Source organism: Anas platyrhynchos, chromosome 1, assembly GCF_047663525.1.
Source record: "Anas platyrhynchos isolate ZD024472 breed Pekin duck chromosome 1, IASCAAS_PekinDuck_T2T, whole genome shotgun sequence".
NCBI classification, from domain to species: Eukaryota; Metazoa; Chordata; class Aves; order Anseriformes; family Anatidae; genus Anas; species Anas platyrhynchos.
This window is the reverse complement of record NC_092587.1, coordinates 6,020,642-6,042,326: the sequence shown is the minus strand read 5'-3', so window position 1 is coordinate 6,042,326 and position 21,685 is coordinate 6,020,642. Positions and strand designations below refer to the sequence as shown.

General features: G+C 39.8%; 1 protein-coding gene across 8 annotated transcripts in view; it reads right to left on the bottom strand.

Annotated features, from left to right (window-relative positions):
• The window catches only part of CELF2 (CUGBP Elav-like family member 2), a 371,305-nt gene that overhangs the window by 243,258 nt on the left and 106,362 nt on the right, over positions 1-21,685 (bottom strand). Inside the window, exon 1 of one of the 8 annotated variants that reach the window (XM_038186464.2) lies at positions 12,943-13,205. The exons of 4 other annotated variants lie outside the window; for them this stretch is intronic. In XM_038186464.2, coding sequence (XP_038042392.1) covers positions 12,943-13,049 — 107 coding nt within the window. In that variant the 5' untranslated portion in view covers positions 13,050-13,205. Of the gene's footprint in view, positions 1-12,942; positions 13,206-21,685 lie in introns of those variants that run through there. 3 more of the 8 variants (XM_038186430.2, XM_038186439.2, XM_038186444.2) reach the window with 3 other exon arrangements.

Genomic DNA, 21,685 nt, shown 5'->3' with positions numbered 1-21,685 from the left:
AGCCCCGTGCGGTTGGTTTGTATGTACCCCCTTGTCACCGTGGGCAGGTTTGGCGGGTGGAAGGCACAGCCGCCTCGCCAAGCTGAGGGCATGGGGAAGGTGTGAGGAGCTTTCTGTCCGAACCCCTACATTCAGACCTTGGCACCTATCAGACACCCAAACTGGCTGGACTGGCTCAAGAGAGATGGCGTAGTGACTATATCTCTGCCCGATCCAAAAAAAAAAAAAGGGATTTAAATAGGTATCGGTGGCAAACCCGCACATCTATAACCTGCCAAATGCCCGTTCCCAACCGTGCTGTGCTTGGGGTTGTCCGCAGTGAAGGCACAGAAGCGACAACACCAAGACATACACAAAATTCCACACATACAAACAGCTGAGGCAGCCCCCCCACGCTACCGCCTCCTGAAAATCTGTATAAATTTTCCTCTGCATCTCCAAAACCTCCTTGCTTCAATAGAAAGCAGCTCCAGGCAAAAGAATATTAACATATTTGCAAAGATTACTGGATGATCTGAGCAGTCTAGACAGACAAAATGTTTATCTGCATTGTATTTGCTTCTCCTTCTGAATCTCTCTCCACATTTCATAATTCATTTGCTCCAGATAATCAATGCTCAAAAAAAGCAACAAACACTAATTAAACACTATGACACTTAAGCTTTTCAAATAGTGTTCTGAAAAAAAAAAATAAGGCGACCAAGGCATACATATGCTATAAATCACAAGTTTTAAATTTTGACCAACATTGATTTGATAATAAAAATACAGTCTAGGCGAGTTTTCAGAGTCCAGTTTACTGCTCTGTTCAAGATACTTTTCCATTTTAAACAGTTAAAAGGAAGAAAAACCCCTCAGGCTGCTAAAATTTTTGCCTACTTTGCAAGTCTAAAGAAAGAAAAGGTTCACTTGGCCCTCAGTGTAATCCCCATAGGACAGCTGCAGTCCTGCACAGATATCTATAGTGTTATTAATCTGCTCCGTTCTATATGTTCACATACTGTCCTCATCACCATGGCACCTAAACATCTCTGTAGGAACGTACAAAACAAAGCTATGGCTCCCCTTTACTAAACTGATCGCGATTCTTCCCCACCAGCCATCCGCTGCAGCGTAGGCCTACACAGAGGATAAAAAAAAAAAAAGTGCAAATTGGAAATAAAAGGAGAGACCAGCACAACTTTCTCCAGCTGGATGCAGCCACCTGGGTTTTGATCTGAGGCCTCCATGGTGGTTAATCCAGCCCAGAGCAGAGTTGGATTAACTTTCAATTTCAAAATCTTGCCACTGCAGAAGGGGCAGGTTTTAGCTCGGAAGAAATGCAGGCAGCTCACTGAGGATGTGGATATTCTTTCAAGTAAGAAGTCTCCACCCTCACTTCACCCCGTGTGGCTGGATCCATACCTCTCCATCATCATTTCCTTGGTACGTGCTAAATCTGAGGCACTTCAGTTTCACCAGCCACTTTGCAAGTCCCACTGCTCCTGACTGAAAAGTAAATTCACACTTCGCATAGGATGGAAGAGACTGCGGGGCAGGGAGCATCACAAATAATTTTGCTAAAAATCTGAGCATGAGATTGTGAGATCTTTATAAATTTGCTCCATTTCACAAGGTGTAAGTGCTTAAAAATGCTTCATTAAAACGTATGTTCTTTTGAAATATTTATTTTCCTTTTAATTACATGTGAATTAGCTGGAAGAAGCTGTAGGGAAGCCCTCTTACTGACTTAAGCCTTCTCAGCAGTTTGTTAAATTCTAGCCTCAAATCCCTTGAGGGAATAGTGGATTCAAAGCAGCTTTTAATCATACTATAAGGAGGGTGAAGTAGTATGTAAGTAGGTCATAGAGAAAGCATTACAAGTGCATAGGTTATTGCTTTATTTAACAACTACAGTGTAACACACTTTTCAAAGCACATTTGCTTTTGCCATTTAAAAGTTAGAGGCAGGAACAGGGTCAAATGCAAAAAGGAACCCAGCCTATAAAAGATACTGAGATATGACTCGAGGAAAGTTTATAGGGAGAAACTGCATTCAAATAATATGGTTCTCAAACATAAATTATGTAGTGCCTACGTATGAATTAACTCTTGAATGCAGAGGGCAAGTGGTGAAAAACAAAAACAACAAAAAAATTTGCATGTTTCGCACACTGTTACAGTCTTGGCTCTGTTATTTGTAATGGTAATGCCAGTTTTCTGACCAGCACAAAATAGCAACTTTTATTAAAAATGAAGGAACACTGCTGAGGTAAAAAATGAAAGCTTTGGTCCATTACTACAGTACGGAGGGAAATGGGGAGGGGGAATTGCAAATGAAGCCACATTAATTTTTGCAGCATAAATCAGACAGTAGAAGTAAACAGGAGCTTAGCGGAGCTGCATTATTGCTGTGCTACCACTGTCCACCAATATTAAGCACTTTCAGCTGGTGGAGCATATGGCACTTTTGAGGAAGGAACCTGGAATTTGGAATCAGCAGTTTTGGGGGTTTAATACTATTCCAGCTATAAACGTCACCTCCTTGCCAACCTCCCCTCATTTCAGAGACCCAGACCCAATTTGTCCCATGGTTGCACCATTTACTCTCAGTGCCTCAGTTTCTCCACGCGTCTAGCAAGTCAGATAAAGCATTTCCACCTCCTATTAGCAGATTAGTCACCATTCAAGCAGCTTTTCAAACCCAGAGCACTAGATGCAGTTCTCCAAACAACCCAGTCTTTGAAAACGAACACCTCCTCAGAGCAGAAAAGCCCACGCGAAAAAGGTAGGGCTGGAGAAGACAAAGGCTACGCCAGGTCACTCCAAAGCATATGAGCTCACCCTGACATCACTGCCTGTCCTTCTCATCCAGCGAGTGACAAAGCAGGCACCCCTTCCCTTCCAGATACCACAGCCAAATCCAGCTCACCTCTCCTCCCTTCTCCGGACCCGCTCCTCACCCTTTCCTTAATTGCCATTCTTTTAATCAGCATGCCTCCCAGTATTGCACCAAGGAAATGCTGCTGTTGGAATCACTTCAAGGGAAAGTTTCCGAGTGACTTCACTCTCCACCGAGCCTGCAAGGCAGCACGAAGAGAGTTCAAATCCTCTGCTTTATTCCCCCCTAAGCCAATGAACATGCTCTGGATTCAGCTTATCTCTGGCATCAAAGCAAGTTTCTCGCAGAGGAGGCAGAATCAGAGCTCAGTGGCAGTGGTGTAAATTTGGAGCAAGCTCAAATGACTCCAGTAGAATCACTCAGGATCTTGCACTAATGTGAGGGGGAAAAAGAAATCTGGTCTAGATAGCACCGGTGAATGCAAATGAGGTGTTCACTATCTTTCACAAAGAAATAACCTTCCAGGCAAACCATGAGCTGGAAAGGAGTAGCATGGTTAATAGCAGAAAATAGAGCATCTTGTTTTGTGTGGTGGGATGTGAGCCTACCTGCCCAGCAGTGAGACGGGAAGCCTATCAGCTTAACTTCTGTAGGGTCAAGAAAAGGGGGAAAAAACGAAAAGAAAAGCACATGAGCACAAGCTACACAAAGTGTCCGGGCAGAACTGCATAATGGTGTAAAAGCAGAAAGCAATTAAAGCAAAAAGCAATAAATTTCTTTGAGTGGCCAAAGTAACGGACCCAATTCTGCACCATTTTACTATTTGCGAGTATTCTGATTATTTGTAACAAGTCCATCTTTGCCAATTAGGTCTGGCATTGGAATAAAGTTTTGCGTTATGAAGCCTTAACCTTTCAGTAAGGAATTTTTATTTGCCTTATGTTCTCACCTGAAACAAAATCAAACACATGACAGCCTTCCCTTCAGCATGGTTTGAGAAATACAACAGTTTGCAAATAATCAAAAGCCTTCTAAAAGGAAAAATTAAATTGTTGGTTAGAACTTATCAATGAATGTTAAGTACAGAAATCTTAGTTGCTTGTGAGGTTTCCCCCAAGCTCTACAGGCTCTTGCAACTAATCAGTAATTTTCAGAAATAAACGTCATTTCAAATTAGCCCTGTAGAAAGGCACCTCAAATTAAGCATTTCTAGAGCTTTCACTTGAAGCACACTGATATTATGTAAACTTGGTTGCTATAGTAAAACTTCCCACTCACTCTTTTTTTTTTTTTTTTTTTTTTTTTTTTTTTTGCGCTATTTTATCCCACTGAAGAGGTGATTTCATCATACTGTGGGTATGAGGCCTTTGTTCCTTTTTGCGGGTAATAACTCAATCTTTCCTGAAACAATTAGGCAGGACTTTGTGGCACAAGGCAGACAAGAGGGCTTTTAAAAAAGTTTGGAGGAACACTCAACTTCGTTAACAGCACCCAAATGCTTGGGATGGTCAATCATGCTACCGGGTCTGATCCTGCCCAGTGCTGGTGCTGAGCAACGGTGATGCCAGCAGCAGCTGGTTGGTACCATTTCCTCCAGTTGGGCTCTCCATGGCACACGTGTAAATAGCAACAAGTAAATATCTGCAGGACTGAGCCTCATCGTCCTGTTATTTATTTACAGCCCTATAGAAGAGCACTGCTATTGATCTGTAGGTGTTGCCTTTGTGTAGCGCCTTGTGTGTATGTACACAAGACCAAGGCTTTTTTCAGCCCAGTCCTCTTGCAACTTGACAACAGGTATTGACTTTTTTCCTTTCTTTCTTTCCTTTTTTTTTTTTTTCTTTTATATTTTATGAACTAACTTATCTTCTCACCTGATGACTGATTCCAGCACCAACCAAAACTGAACAAAGAAAGAAATAGAGGTTCTGTGTGCTTGGGGCAGATCTGGTTTTGATCTCACACTATGGACAAAAAGCCACCTTTCCAGATAACCCTAGGAGAACAACCTACAGTGGGAACTTAATATTGATGGATTTGGCTGTTATAGCATCTTAATGTGGTGAACTATAATCTTGTATGACAGGATAGGAGGGTAGGAGGGATCACACATTTGGTGCTCATGTGTGGAGCTCCATCCTCACGATGTTCAAGAGCTCTACTAATGCTTTCATAGAACAGGGGAAAGAGCCCACCATAACCAAAAATCTCTTACCCCGGCCCAAATCCACACTAGGAGACACAAAAACTCCCTCATTTTATCATCACTTTGAGATTTCTGGAGGTTTATGCCCAGCTTGGCGAGCTGGTTGTTGTGAGAGATGTGGGATCAGGGAAGCAGGTGGTGAGCACTGGCTGGGGACAGCAAAAGGCTGGACCAAGAGGCAATGCTGTGGGCAGCACCCACTCCAAAAGAGATGGGCAAATGCAGGTGTGAAATTATAACAAGGTACCAGCAAGGCAAGAGGATGGATAAGGAACATCAAAAGAGACAGGAAGCCAAAAGTAGAGTTATTTTTAAAACAAAATGTGAACAAATATGAAAGCTTTATTACAGTATCTAAATTAACCTGCTGCATCACACTTTCGACTAACTGCACGATCCCGTAACATTAACCTCCATCTTCCTTCTCATTCACTTCTGCCACGTGTTTTACCTCCTTTTTCACTGCCAACAATTGGCTCTCACCTTACGCTCAATTTGCAACATCTTTAAAGTCTTTTTTTTTCATTTGTTCATGAAGTGCCTAGCACACATCTCAGTCCTCAGAAATAACAAACAATTGCCCTGATAATATGTAAAGTAACTGGCTTTGTTTGACATCATTAGTTCCTGCAGACAGAACCCATTAAACCTCAGATGTGAAGGAAGGAAAGAAAAGGCTCCTACAACAACTGTAGGGCATTCAGACACGCAGAAAACTCCACCATGCCTGCTTTTTTTTTTTTCTTTTTTTTTTTTTTTTTCTCCCCATAACACACTGTGAGAATTGCCACATAGGTGAGATCAAAAGGTCATCTAGTCCATGCTCCCATCCTTGATAATGCCTTCTAATGGATGCAAAGAGAAAGAGGATGAGTAGGGCAAGTGTACTGTCACCCTTTCCATCTTCCAGCAACCACCGGCTTGGGGACAAACCAAAGTCAAAGACTGAATCCAAACCAAGATGTTTAACAGGTTCACAATCACTGATTCAATTTTTCCTCCCTGAGTTCTCTCTCCAAAAGGAACATTTATAAAGTCAAATGTTTATTACTCCCAGAGCTGTCTGTTAAATGGGATGTTCTTAACAATTTCAGAGATTTGGGGCTCAGTGCAACACATAGGAACACTGGCTTCCTGTTCTGAAGCAAGACATTAAAACCAGCTCAGTTTTTAATATGAAATGATTCCTTTCAGTAGAGTCACAATAATTCATCTGGAACTTTTACATCTATTTAATAATACAAAAATGAGCAAACCACGAGGTCCCTAGGGCAGGCAACAAGTTTGGCATCCTTTTGTGAAAATGGCTCTTTAGAAAAAAATTTGGTCACTCCGGGTTGCTATGTTCAGGCATGGGGGTTAACTAAGTTAAATGTATGTTCATCAGCCGTACACAGACAAATCTCTGTATGATTCATCTGAGCAGCACTGCAGAACACCTGATGTTGCCGATGCAGTTCTGTTAGTGTTTTGTTATTTTTAAAGGGGGTTATATAACCCTCTCATTAAAATTAAATGTGGGCTGAAATGATGCAGACAAATTCTCAAGCTTTAGAGTGAGCTTCTTCCTCACACTTTAGCTGAAAATAGGTAATTTTTTTAGGCAGAAGAAAAGGAAAATGAAACCAAGAGATTATTACAGTTGAAAATAGGGTCTCCAAGAATTTAAGTTTTCTGATAATTCACCATTTCCTTTCTAGAGGGCCTCAATTCTTCAGATGCTGACCTGCAGCTTCCAGGGAGAGCAGGTGCAGGATTTGAATCTTAAATTCACTCCACAGCACAGCTATCACATCATCCGCAGCTATCTACACTTGCAAGGTTCAATTTCCAGATGATCTACGTCAGGGTGCCCTTGCTTTTCTCTTCACTCCTCTATTTGTCTAAAAGGGATAGTAAATTCCCACATCCTCTCTCTGATTTTCTATCTTTTTTTTTTTTTTTTTTTTTCCCCTCCAGCCCTCTGCCCGTGACAGACTGTTGTCTGGCATCCTCAAAGGCTGCTCTTGAAGATGACCTGCTGATTTGCTGCCATGGGAACTCCAGAGCAAGGACAGCATTTCCCCCTCGCGCACCCAAGGGCACGTGCAACAGTTCCCAACGCCACCTCTCCCTGCGCGGCAAAAGTTTGCCCTCTGTTTCAGAAACCTTGCAGGGACATCAGAAGGCTGTGCCTTAAATAACAAGAGTGAGGCAGCCCCTCCGGCATCTGGCGTCTAGCAGCAGCCACTGCTGAATTATTCGGAGGAAGGTGAAGAAGTCTAATAGCGAATGTGAGCATGCAAATTGCTTTTCAGAACTAGTGGAGAAAAGCTTAGGCAGCAAAGCGTAAGACTCAAGACAAACCCTCTCTAATGTAATGGCAGAAAGCATTATCTTTATATAAGTGCCATATTTAAAACTTCCTAAGCAATTTCATTGGTAATCCTATTCCTCTGAATCAGAGAGAGTTTAACTTAAAATTAGGTTATTCTACCAGAAGATGGGACACAGGCTAGCACATCAGCCGCCAACTTTGCTGCATGGACAGAGAAGCAAGTAATTTTCTCTGCTCCCCACCCTCCCAGCAAAATGTTGGGTATTTTAATTGAAATACGAGGATCATTTTTACTTGGCTGCATTTTGCAGGGCAGCTTGTGATCCACACTGTGTCAGTCTTGTCAGTGTACTGGCAGGTTTACAGACCACGATACTTTCCTACAAGCACCAACTCCTAAGAGCCTAATCCAGTAATGTGGTCTTAATGCATAATATAATTTCATGAACCACCTAGAAAGTGAGTGCAAATTTGAGAGTCGATGCTTTCCAGAAATGTCAATTTAGCCATTATTTGAGAAACCCTGAAGATGTATCTGGCTGATATTAGCCCATGAAATGGTCACTGATCCTTAGGATAGCAGAGAGAATAAAGTTGTGAGTGAGAACAGCTAAAATCCTTTTTGCATCCTGCTTGAGCTCGGTACTACTCACACTATGTGAGTCTCAAGACCAGAGTGAAAGATGAAAAAATTGGGGTACAGAACAAGATTTACCCCAGATTTGCAAAAAATTCCTACCTAGACACTCACTCCTGCCCCCTTCTATCCCATAAAGACAGTTAACCTTAAGTGCATCATTAACTTGCCAAGCCCAGTATTAAAGAGAATTAAATTGCCGTATTTGCTTCCGCTGCAGGGTGCAAAAATGCAAAAGCAAAACAAACAACAACAACAAAAAAAGCTGTATTTTTGCCATGACGAGAGTGTTAGAGGAAAAATCCAGTTTTTATTTCCTCTGTGAGGATGCCAGCAGTCCTGTTTCATAAACTCCAGCGATTCATCACTATCCCAGGCAGCCAATCATTCGGCAGGTCAAGTCGAAATGGGCTGTGGAGCCAGCAACTCCTGCTGCCCTGATAATGCATGTCATTCCAGGCATGGCGACATGCTTTCTCAACAGCTGCCATTTTCAGTTACCTTTTATACGGCTGACATACAAGTAAATGTGTTGGAAGCAGTAAAACAGTCATAGGGAAGCAGTTGCAAAGATAAATAGCACCTGCACGTGATAATCTCTAATGTCATTAGAGAGTGAAGAAGGATATGTTTTGAAACAGAATTTCTTTCTTCTAAAAACATCACTTTACTTCAGGGGCTTTACATGAGCGTGTGTGTGAAAGAGAGAGAGATTTTTTATTTTTATTTTTTCTACAGTGTGCTCCAATAAACATCCAGACATTCATCTTGGTTATACCCTAAATAGATATAACTAGAGGGAAAGGGGGAGAAAAGAAAGAAAAAAAAAACACACAAAAACAACTAGCCAGCATGAAAGAAGAAAGCTTGCCACAATTCACTTGTGAGAAAAGATTTGACATAGCTAGATTTTCCTGAATTCAGTAACGCTCACTTTAAGAAGCACAACTGCTCTAATTAAGGGAGAAGAAAATGGTTTTCTTCTGTTGTATCTTTTCAGTCTTTATCCCTTATAATCTGCCTTAAATTTCATTGAACTGCTTGTTCAATAACTGGTTTCTGAATTATATGTAGTTGAATACTTTTTTGTAGATGGAAACTGAGTGGGAGTTCTGGGGGCACAGGACTATAGAAATAAACAGCCACAATGAACAAATGTTTAAACTTACGTGCACACATAAGAGATACACACAGATGGATACCTGCATATTTGACAGGCAGTTTATGTACACAGAACATGCAAAGACCCCACGCCTGCACACAAATGGTTAAAAATAAAAAATAAAAACTCTTTCCAATAGCACTACTGGAACAAGATTTCAAATGCATAAGACTATCCATATTAATTTATGGTAATCTGTAAATGAATGCTGCAGAGACAGTACAGGTTATCCAAAATGGTACTTGCATTTAATGAGAAACTACCACAAAATATCATCAAGACAGATTTAGTTGCATCATCTAATACTCCCCAAATTAATATCATGCAAAACACAAAGTACAAGCCATGCTTCCCCTTTGGAACAACTAGCTCTTCAACTGTCAAAGGAAAGCCAAGCCTTTCTCTCTATATAAAGTCCTCCTCGACATCTTGCTTTCAGATTTCATCAACTTAGGTGTTTTCAGGGCTGTAAGCAGTGAACTTTCCATCAGCGGCATCTTCAGCTAATTAACCCTCCTGATTACAATAATTAGTATTGATTCACTCCTGAATGACTTCTTAAGTATTCAAGCACAATCTACACTTGCAGTAAAACTTCTAGATATGAATATTAATTGAATGCTCTCCTTTGTTTTTCAGCCCCAAAGGTATAGTTTGCAATCTTATATACTTAAATTTGATAACAGAAACACTTCAGTTTTATTCTCATTTAACAAAGAGAATATTAACATGTTGATGTTAGAGATTGTGCTCCATGAATCTGGAAAAAAATACAGACAAAGACTCCAGGCTAATAAATAAATATAATTCACTCCCATTTCCTATGGCAGAATGGGAAGCTGGGTGTCAGGTTAGCACCTTGCTCTGCCAGGTACAACTGAGGACAGTATTTCTTTTTGGCATTACACCTGGTCATTGCAAGAACAAATAACAACTCATGCAGAGTCTGAATGAGCTCTCTTAGCACTGTTATGGAAACAGATGTTGCCAAGTTTGACAACTGCTAGGCACCACATTGCTTTGTGACTGGGTGAGATTCAGCACAGGTAACACTGAGGACACCTGTGATGTTAATGTATGAGAGCTCTGAACCTATAGCCTCTCAAAAGCTGGCACTTTTGTTCAAGCATGCTACGAAATAGCTTATGTTACAGATTTGCTTCACCCTCTTTGATGTTAATAATAATTGTTATGGCTCAAAAAGCAATATTTCAGTAAATATGCATAGAAAGAATTCTTTTTTTTTTTTTTTTTTTGGAGGAGGGTTCACCCAGAATAATTCAAAAAATTAGCCTTTGATGTGAATGGAATGTCAGAAAATACGCTTGGAAGAGAACAAAGTAATTGGCAATCCAAGACACAAACCTGTCTTGTATGTATTTTATGCAGCATTTCATCTGAAAACATAGGAGCTACTATAAGTTTAGTATGAACTCACCTGTGAGAAGAGCGCTTAGGAAAGAGTTTTAGTATTGAATAGTCCTTACAAGTGGAGGGTGGCTCTGCTGCCCAGGTGGCTCTGGGTGTCTGCTACAGGAGTGGCACCCACCCTGCTCTGGGCAGCCACCAGCGGGGCATTTCCATGTCAGCAGGAGCGAGGTATTTACTTGGCTGCCACTCACAAAGGGCAGCGGCTGCTAGAAAGCACAGGCTACAGGAGGATAACTTGGTAAAGCATAACACATCCCGGTTCTGGCAGCCGAGAGCAGTTGTGAACTAGTTAATGTTTGGCTCGAGAGAAGTTCTCCCAAGAAAGTGAATTATTGCATGGTCCCATTATATTAAACACCATACTTTCTCTCTTCTTGTTTATGCACAACACACAGCATGCAAGCACTACCTGATAATCCATAACCTCTAGGCTTCAAGACTATTTTATGCAATATTACCTTTTTGTTCACGTAAACTCTTTTGTATTGATTTATACCATCTCAACACACAAGGGAAGGAGATGAGACAACAATAGAAAAAATTCAAAAAAGCATAGCAAGTATTCAAGAGTCTCCCCATAAAACATTATTTTTTGTTGAAAATACATGCTTTAGAAAGCTCTGAACCCCACCAATAAATCTTCACTATTTTTTTTTTGTTTGTTTTAAATTAAAGCATCTTATAGCTCCCTGAACGTGTATAAATCAAGCCCTGGAATCCAGTTGGAAAAAAAGAAATCATGAAACCCTTAAAATTAATTGACCCAAGCAAAAAATAAACCACACTGATAACTATCCACCTGTTCTCTCAGAAAATTATTACAATTATTGCTAAAAGTGATGTATATACTTAACATGTAAACTACTCAAAGACTTTAAGCAGCTTTAGAAACTCCACAAATCTGATGACAATTCATTTTATTTAAGACATAAACTGTTGTCCAAGAAAGAACTCAGAAATTTTAAATAGCTTTGTAACAGTTTCTTTTCATAATGCATAATGTACGTGAGCATTTTTCCAAATGCAAAACAAAAATTGTTAACTGTTCTAATCCTAAACTATGGCTGTCAAAATAGATAGATAATTCATGAAATGTCATATGAATAATTTGTTAGATTTTGGGATAGGAATAGGAATCATCCAGGTAAATTATTCTGCCTGACCTTAAAATATGCTAATAGCTGGATTGTAAAAAGGGAAAGTAGCATGGGCTCCCACTTTGAGATCTGATTTATCATTTTTATTGCATTTTCATTACCTAAACAAAATTAGAAACAGTATCTTCAAAACAGCAGTTAAAGTTGATATGATCAGGCATAAAATCATGCAAGGGCACATTTGGCAACTGTGTATTTGCCAGATTGACAGCAGTATTGTAAGCTTTCAGAATCAATAAGTTTTCTCTCCACAGTTAAAGGAGAGGTTGCTAGCAATAAATCTCCAACTTAATGCAATGGACATAATCGTAAGATGCAAACCTCCCCCTCCCTGCACTATTAGCAGCGGATCTCAAATGAAACAACCTTCACAAATTAGGCAATGGACTTCATATTCTACCGCATATGCAAAAAGATTAAGGGAAATGAAAAAGGGGCAGAGAAAAGAAAAAAGAAAAACAAAAACAAAACCCACCCCACCGCCAGACATACATTAAGCTAGTTTGACAGCACCATTGTTCAGCTGTCCCATTGTCAGACCAAAAGATGTATTCAATGCTACGATGTCTGCTAGCAAATAAACAAAAGACTACATTTTTCAAAGCAGGGTGCCAATTCCAGCATAATTCCGTGTGTGTGTGTTTGTGTGCGTATGTGCGTGTGTCTGCGTGTGTGTGTGTGTCTCTGAAAAGAGTAGTCGATGCTGGCCCCCCCGCTAAACCTTGGAGCATTAAGAATATATGTGTAATCCCACATATGGGAGTATTTACATATTTTTAAAACATCTTCAAGTGGCGAGGACGAGGTAGAGCATTAATAACTATTTACATAGGCTAAGTGAAAATTAAAGTGGTATTTAGGGCACTAGCTCTAATATGGAGTCTCCCTGAGCTTTTTCCATGCTTATTCCATGCCCAGTGCATAATAATGAAGCAGGCAGAAACATTGCAAAGGAGGTGATAAAAGAAATACCAGCTCTCATTTAGGAAAAACAGATATAAACATATTATTTTTTTTTTGTCTTCTTGCCCTCTCCGTACATTTGTCGTCAGACATGAAATGTGCGATTCTAACTAGTGAAACGCTCCTTGCACGCAGCAATGCCTGTCTTTTCCTTTAAATAGGGAAACTACTTAATACCCAGAACGGTTATAGTTGCAGCGGGCCCAGGCAACTCGAAAGCACGCGTTAAAACAAAGGAGACAACATACCTTAAAAGCAGCTCCTCATTTCTCATAGTAACAGCGGATTTGGGACAGCGCATGCTTTCTGCACCGATATTCTCAACAAAAGCCAGTTCAGAAGTGCGCTCAAACATCAATGCCACAGTAGCTACTCACTAATGGCTACTCTTTCTCTCTTTCTCTCTCTAGGCAGACGCTGAGTGGTGGAGCAAAGGGGCCCCTGCAGATTCACTAAGCAGAAATAATCCTCTCTGACAAGTTATGTTGTCTGGGCATATTTTACATTAATGCACTGTGCTGCCTATAGGGGTCTTGTTTGCGTTCACTCTAGCCTAGCTGGTGTTAGCTCTCTTAATTACCATCAAGAAAAAAAAAATAAAAAAAAAATAGTGACATCTTCACCCCCCACCCTCCCCCCGAAAAAAAAAAAAAATAACTGAAAGACAACAGGGAAGAATATATGGGTGAAGGAAGGGAGGCTTTCCTCCCCCTTGAAGGATGCATGCTTGATATGGATCTTTTGTTTGCCCTGTGAACTTGGTGAATACAGTGGCAAACAGATGCTGCGGCTCGCAAGGCTTGTGCACTTGAAGGGAATTGGGTTAGAGGCTCTTTCTGGGGCTTTGGAGTCGCAGCTGGAGCTCTTGTTCCCTGCCTCCTTCCCTTCCCCGTTCAAGGCTGAGTGGCTTTATGGGACCTGCCAGCTCACATCAGAGTGACTGGGGAGTATTAATGCAGGCACCTGGGGATCTTCTGCAAGTTTTCCGCTTATCTGGGCAATTTTAACCCCTCCAAAACACAAATCCTCTACGTTGGCTTTAGCAAGGCACTGATTTTGTTTGAACCCAGTCCCATGTGCTTGGTTTGGCAGAGTTCTCACAGACAGGAAAGGGGCTGCATTATTCAATGATTTACTCACTTCCGATGTATGAAAGGAACTATAGCATGACTGATTTCAAGGAAACAGTCTTTTGGGCCCTAATTCAGAGATCCGCCATGTGATTTGTAGAAATTGGTCGTGGGCTTCCCAGTTGCCAGGATAGTCAAAGAGAGGTTTATTTTCACGTCTTGGTTTCAGCTTCTGGCAGTGAATGCAGCTACTTTGGGGGCAGGAAGATGGTTGTTGGTGGTTTTTTATTTTTTTATTTATTTTTTTTCCTTTATTGTTTGTTTGCTTTCTTTCATTTTTGTTTGTTTTAAATCTACATCAGATGCTTGAGTTGGTGCTTAAAATGTCAACAAGACCTTGACGCTTTTTTTCAGCCAAAGGTTTCTCTGCATCACTGACGCAGTAAAATGCATCTTAACAATGATTGTCATTTTCTCTGAGGTCCTGTTCATGTAGGCACATGCAAAACTCAATGAACACAGTCATCAAAAAATGAAAGCTACTCAAGGAGCCCAGTAGGAGTCAAATACACTAAGCCTGAAATAGATCTGAACCTCAAATCTTGAATCCAAACTTTCATAGACTTCCAGCTATATCTGCAGTTGCTCTGAACTTCTTTCCTACATTATATGCCAGTGTCTTAAAATATACTGCTGTGATATCCTGATGCCAGGATGCTAACGCTTTCCTGAACAGAACTTTGCATTTAGGGGCTTGATCTTTCTGGTAAACTTGAGCCTGGGAATGAAGGCAAAGAGGGAGCAATCATCAGTATAAATATACTGATAGCAACTCCTTGCCTTACAGATAGTAGCTGTAAACATCTATTAAGGTCATAAATTGCAGCAGAAATGATCCTTTTGTGCTACGCTTCTCATTTAGCACTGTGAGACCTTGGGATTCGTTTCAGTCGTTCTGATATAATATTTATCAAATGACCAAAAGACAAGTGACAAATACAAAACTAAGTCTAATCTACTTGTAATGATGTAGAGAGAAAGAAAGGAAGACAGTAGTTGGGGAAACATGGATATCATGAAGGACTGCAAGTCAAGAGAAGACGGGTTTCAATTTGCTTCCCTTTTCATCTGCAAAACATGACTGGGATTCTAGTTGCTCTTGTAATAAAAAATAATAAATCATTTTAATGATTAGCAATTCAAACCAATGCCATGTTAAAATGTCATGTTCCAAGGTCAACTGAGACAACATAGCTTGTACTTCATGCTAAAAATATCTGAACAGTCATGGAAGGCGGCCAGGAAAATACTAAACCAACATGACAAATCCCATACCTCCTGCCCCAAATACTAAATCCATTGCTACCATTTCAGGCATGGGCACCAGCACTCCAGATTCCTCCTCCTTCACCGTTTTTCTTCAAATGACTTTTGAGCGGCGTAACTCACCGTGATGCCTGGGCTGCTCCAGACCAGTCTCATGCTCATGAGACTGATGTATGAGAGGAGGCAAATACCAGAGTATGCTCAAGAATATACAGCTGAATGGGAAGTGTCAAACAGTCTGATAAACTGCTACAGTTTTCCAAAAATATGGCAACTATCGGCATCTTAAGACACTACCAGCTGAGGGAACAAAGATTTCTTTTCAGGCTGCAGTAGAATGGCTCCCACAGAGCCCTTTGGTGGGGAATCAATGGGCTTCTGTTGGGCAGCTCCGCGCAATTGCAAGTTCTCCATCGTTTTTGTACTTAGAAAGACAGCGGAGCAGCAGCAATAGGAAATAAAGTGAAGTATTTAGGAAGGACTCATCTACAGCCAAAGGAATAAATAAAGGAAAAGAAAATAAAATCCACAAAGTGGTAACACAGACAGACAAAAAGAACCTATGTCTTCTATCACACATAATGAAACGTCTGACAGAGCAACATCTGCAGAGGGATCAGAGCTGCTGAGGATGAGAAGGAATATGAGTATTATTTTTCAATTGTAAGATGTACTAAGCAGGAGTGCCTTTAAAATAATATGGCTTAAGGGAAGATTAAACCAGATGCACAGGGCTATCTGGCTTCTTTCAAGACGAAAGTCCAGCTGTGGAGTTTAAATTCAACATTTAACACTAAAATTGATTGTAGATTCATAACTTGTATGTATATATTGCAGAATATTCTACACAAATTACACGCAGTGGTGGACATTGGAAGTTTAATAGTTTTGTTGCCTTATATTTAAAGTAAACCCAAGCCCTGTACATAGGGTCTATGAATTTGCTGAACTAATTATGCAGGATTGAAAAACCTTTAAAGGTCCCAGGAATACCAACCATTTACAGAAGGAAAATGATCAAAACCTTTGTGGCAACCAGTAGTAATATCAATGATTTATATAAATTAAAAAAACCTGTCTTCTGCTCTCTTCTACTTTAAAGTATTCTTTGACACTTTTGTTTGTCTACAGAATTCTTAAAGTATTCATAAGTCCAAAACATTGTGTTTTTGTTTTGTTTTTGTTAAAATTGGTTGCTACACTAAGCAACCAATACTGTCAGCCAAGCAACAAACTATATTTCATGACAGAAAAATGGTGGACAAAAGTCCAGGACAACTGCCCCAAAATCATGAATGCCCAAAAACCACGAATGCAATTGTGAGAGCAATAGAAAGCTGTGATTCATTTTCCCATTTCACCACATGTCCCTGTGTCAGATCTTATGCAAGCCAATTAACCTCTTGCTCTTATCTGCATCCATAAAATGGAAAAATGCAATGAATTGCATAGAGCACCATGACAATAAATATACAGGACACTAAGAGCTATTTAAAACAGTGTATTGTTGAGAGTCACACAAATACTTTGCCTCACAGAAGGAGTCTACACCCTGGTTATCTGTTGTTCTATGTGGTTATTTATGCTCAAAACAGTTGATTTGTATGAAAACCTACTCTTCTAATCTGATAGCATTTTACTGTTCTAGATGGTTAAATCTCACCATTGAAGCTGAGCAATTAGTCTAAGATAGACATCTAAGGTTTCTTTATTATCAGTGCATAGAGATTAGTTATTCTAAAGAGTATTAGCATTTCTTTCTATTGACTACAAGGGGAGGAGATACCCAACTTTTAAATACATACATTATGCAAGATGAATCCCACCTACATGCCAAAAACAAAAGCGAGAAATCGCATGTTTCTGCTTCAGCATCACCAGGCAGGACACATGGCCGTGTGCTGTGACCACCCTGACATCCTGAGCACTTTTGCCACTTCTAGATGTGGATGTAACCTGTCTTCAGGACACCTCCAACACTCAAGAAGGAGATAAGCAGGACTTCCAGGTCTGAAGCAATCTGATATGCTACACCCATGTAAAGTTTGAAGCAGAAAGAAGATCACCCTCAGCTTCAGAAGTAGAACACATGGGGTCTTTACAGTGTGCTTTGGGAGAGCAGGCAGTTCGTTTAGGTGTCTCCTCTTAAAATCTCCTAGCAAAATGAGCGGCTCATCACCTTAGGCTCTTAGGCTGTTAGAAGTTGCTGAACTTAACTGGACAGCTTTACTGGTGAATGTGAGTAGCAAGAAAGGGGCTATAACTCCATGGGTTATGTCTCATTAGGCATCACCTCTGCTCTTGAGGTTATTGCTTGTTTTAATCTACAACAAATTATCATGTGTTTGTATCAGTTTCCTCTTTTGGCTTCTTGTTTGTTTATACATCCTTTAAGATAGCTATTTATGGGAGATAAAATTTGGTAGCAGACCTCAGCAATTTGACATTTTATCAGATCAATAACCACATGGTACTGGAGTCCTGCACTTGCTAGTTGTACTCTGCATGTACACACAGGTTGATAAGTTTCTTAACTGTTTTAGGATATGATAACCCAAGATACAGAGGCACCATTTTTCACCAGTATGTATCTTAATATAATTTCATGGTAATACCATATTGATCAATTGTAGGGGAAGCTGCATGTGTGCACTCCATGGTGTCTTCAGGATAAATACTAACTGTATGCATTGTGTGTGTTAACCATACCCACAGTATCTGGGGGTGTCATCATGGTGTGCAGGAAAAGGAAAATTATTTTCAAGCCCATATAGTAAAGATGCAACAAATCATATTTTTGTTTGCTTTTGATTTTTTTCTTTTTTTTTCTTTTTTTTTTTTTTTTTTTCTTTTTAGACATGCAATAAAAACAGTCTAACATTTGCTAGCACCTTCTTTTGTCTGTTTTGGCAGATCTTTTAGATTATATACCTTGCTTTCCTTTCTGAGTCATGGGGGTAGCAATTACTTACAGACCTACAAAATGCAGGTCAGTCTGGATGATGCAAGAGGTCTTTTCTAGTCTTACTTTTTCCACCTGGGAGCATCCAAGGAGCATCATGAAAATAAAATATCACAGACAGAAACCACAAAAGTTCAAAATGTTGCGTAAATGCTGAAGATTAATATTTGGGCAGCAGTGAAATAAAAAGTTCCCCCTTTAAAGCATAAGCAAGACTGGTATCCACTGCCTCTCTCCGTTAGAAAAGGTGTGTGCTGCCTCCCTCTAGCATTCAACAGTGCTGACTCAGAGCATCTCAGCATCTGGAAGAGAGGGGAACCAGAAGGAATAAAATCCCCTATTTACTGAAATTACATGCTCTGGTGCTTCCCCCACCCTCAACACGGAAGGGGCAAAAATTGCAGCATATGCAAATCACAGATTCTGACACATAAACACACATCAGAGGTTTTTGTTTTGTTTTGTTTGTTTGTTTTTAAGTCAATACATCACTTGAAACAACTTACAACTGGCCAGGTTGTGACTGCAGACATGGCTACTCTACAAAGCAAATAATTTAGTTGGAAAGATCTACATGTCATGAGAACATCTGGCCAGCAACTAAAGGGAAGGAGAAGAAAGCTGATCAAAAGAGCGAAGAGAAGCAGGGGAGGCAACAGAGCAGCAGATCTGAGAGAAAGAGAGAGAACGAACACAGCTGCTTATAGAATCATTTATTTTCTGCTTTAATTTAAAGCCTATTTAAGGTATAAGTAGAACCTGCTCTGTCTAAACAGGAATATTTTTATTTCAGACTTTCAGCAATGCCAAGATAATCACATTTAGATGTGTTATGTGGAAAATCAAAGACCTTGTGTTCTTATGGGCACAATCTAAAGAAAGTGAACTTTCACAGTATATACAAATGTATAAGCTGTGTATATGAACAAGCATGAATGAATGCAAACAATGTTAATAATTACAGATGAAAATTTAATGGCTATTCATCCTCTTAAATTACAACTTTTAAAACAACAAAAAAACCACCACCAACAACAAAAAAACAACAGAACACATTTAACAATTCTATAATATATCTATATATCTTTTAAAGACATATATATTATAAAGATATATTCTATATATCTTTTAAAATGATGTCACGGTGATCTAAGCAGAAGGATTGTTTCATGGATCCATGAAATAGATCCATCATTAGGGATGACTGTGGATATTTAAAAACAAGATATCAGAAGACAGAACAATGTTCAGGAGAAGCTGATGTACAAGTGAAAATGAAGGGGAGGTTTAATTTCTTGGATTTTGTATCTAGATGAGTGGATGCATCTACCCAGAGAACCTTTAGCTGTGAATGTGATGTGATAAGTGGACCTTACTCCTACACAGTCCAATGTGATATTTAGGCTTATTAGAACAACTCAGCATCCATGAATTTGCCTGTAGAGATAGCTAACGTAGCATTGTCCTATATGGAAGGGAGAGCAACTGCAAGTGTTATAGCTTGAATTAGGTGCAAATATTGGTTGAGAACTCTTGATTCATTACCTAATAATTCTGAGTTAGACTTTGAAGAAAGAGTATTTACAGATTACATATTTCCTTTTATATACTCTCCAAAGAGAAGGAAGTAGATCAATTTCTATACAGTTGCCATAAAAATAAAATGAATAGGTACAAAATATTTTTATTATTTTATAAATAAATTAGTATAAACAGTTATTTCAGAAGCTTTCAGCCTCCCTAATTAACTTTATTGCATGATAAAAAAATCATGTCAGTTTAATATTTTAAATTCGCTACCTAATATTTTATATACAGAAGATGCTCTTCTCTCTCTCTTCTCTCTCTCTTTTTTTTTTTTCTTTTAAAGTCTATTAGCATTGATTAAAAGGAAAGAGCTGGAATATAAATCATCAGTTAGATTTACTACAGAATACATTTTTTGACCTTTCTCATGTCATCCAACACTTGACAACTTTGTGCAAGATGTTAAAAAATGGTTAGTGATTTTTTAGTGATTCTAGTCCCCAGATTCATAGTTTTATAGGGTCTGTGGTTCAGAGTTAGGACATTAATTTGTGGGGAGGAAGAAATAAATCAGAACCTGTGAAAACACCCTGTAGATGGAGGCATTTGAAACTCCCTGGTGTAAAACCTGGCCAAACTGAAGTTCTGGGCTAAGTGTTTCCTTTAAAATTCCTTAAAAGGTATCAAGTTTGAATTTGCTTTTATTAGTCTGACATACACATTTAAAATGAAATACATATATTTTAGTAGTGAGATAATTAACACGGGGAAACACTGCTTAAAACCAAAATCTTCCTAAATTAATGGAAGCAGCATAAGAAGGGGCATAGATCCACTTGCAAAAAGCTCTTTCCTGTGGAAGGCAGACAGTTTTCACCAGCTTGAATGTTTTAGTGGAAGATACATGTATATCCTAAGCCACAGAGGGAGGAAGGCTTAAGCTAAACCAAGTTATCTGATAAAGGTATGATCCCAGCTCACGAACATGAACAAATTGGATCCTAATTCTGAGTCCCAAGGTAAGCACACTTTGCATGACCAAACTCTTCATATAGCTGGTTCCTCCAGACATGCTTTGGCCTGATTAATCCTATTTAACTGTGGAAACAACAGAGAAGCCCAAGAGAGTAGTCACTCTTGGCTTCCTCTACGGTTAACAGAAAAAGATGCATTTTCCCCTCTAATATTTACAGTCTAACTCACCAAGGAGCTCCCTTTGACTTCATGGGAAGTGCAAGTGAAGTAGTATCAACCTTAGCATCTCAGTTAAGCACCATCAATAACTGGATGATAGGTCTCCATGTCTATCTTGTCCACAGATCCTGCTTCCACAAGAATGTTTGGGTTATGGGTGCAGGCCTGGCAATGATGTTCTCTCTGGAAAAGGGTTGTGCAGTACTGCTCACACTTCTTTCTAACTTTGGTGTGGCAAAGATACACATGTGGCACCTCCAAAGTGCCTTGATGTTACCCCTGGTAACAAAAACAGGTAAAAACAGGTAACAGAAAAAAAAAAAAAAAAAAAAAACACACAGAAGAAAAACAGGTAAGAACGGGAGAAAAACAGGTAACAGAAGTGACTCTCTTTCAATTTCCATGCCCTACAACCGATAAATGCTTTCATTCAAATAAAAAAGCATGACAGCGACCACTTATTATTTACCCCTCTCTTCCCCACAATCAAGCACCAGCAGACTCCTCAGCTTCTCATTTCCCACAACCAGATGATCAGATACCAATTGCTAGAAGCAATTTCTGAGTCTCCAGAAGTGAATTTCTTGCAATGCTTGCCATGTTGCTAGCACCAAACAAAGGTTCCTGGAGCCCCCAGAGGCTTTTTGAAATGAAAGGGCAGCAGAGGGAAAATCTGGGGAGTGAAAGGGCTGCACATGGAATTAAGTCATTTGCACAGATTCTTCCCATTTCAGAGCTACACAGAGGGCCATACTTTTGGGACATCTGCCTGTGTTCCTGAATTGTTTGGTGCAATGCATGGTCAGTGCCCACAGCCTTGTGGGACCCCACCCACGTTCAGCTGGATGCAGCCCTTCAGCACAAGCAATGTGCTAGACACTTCAGCAAAACCTGCACTCTGATGCTTACGAG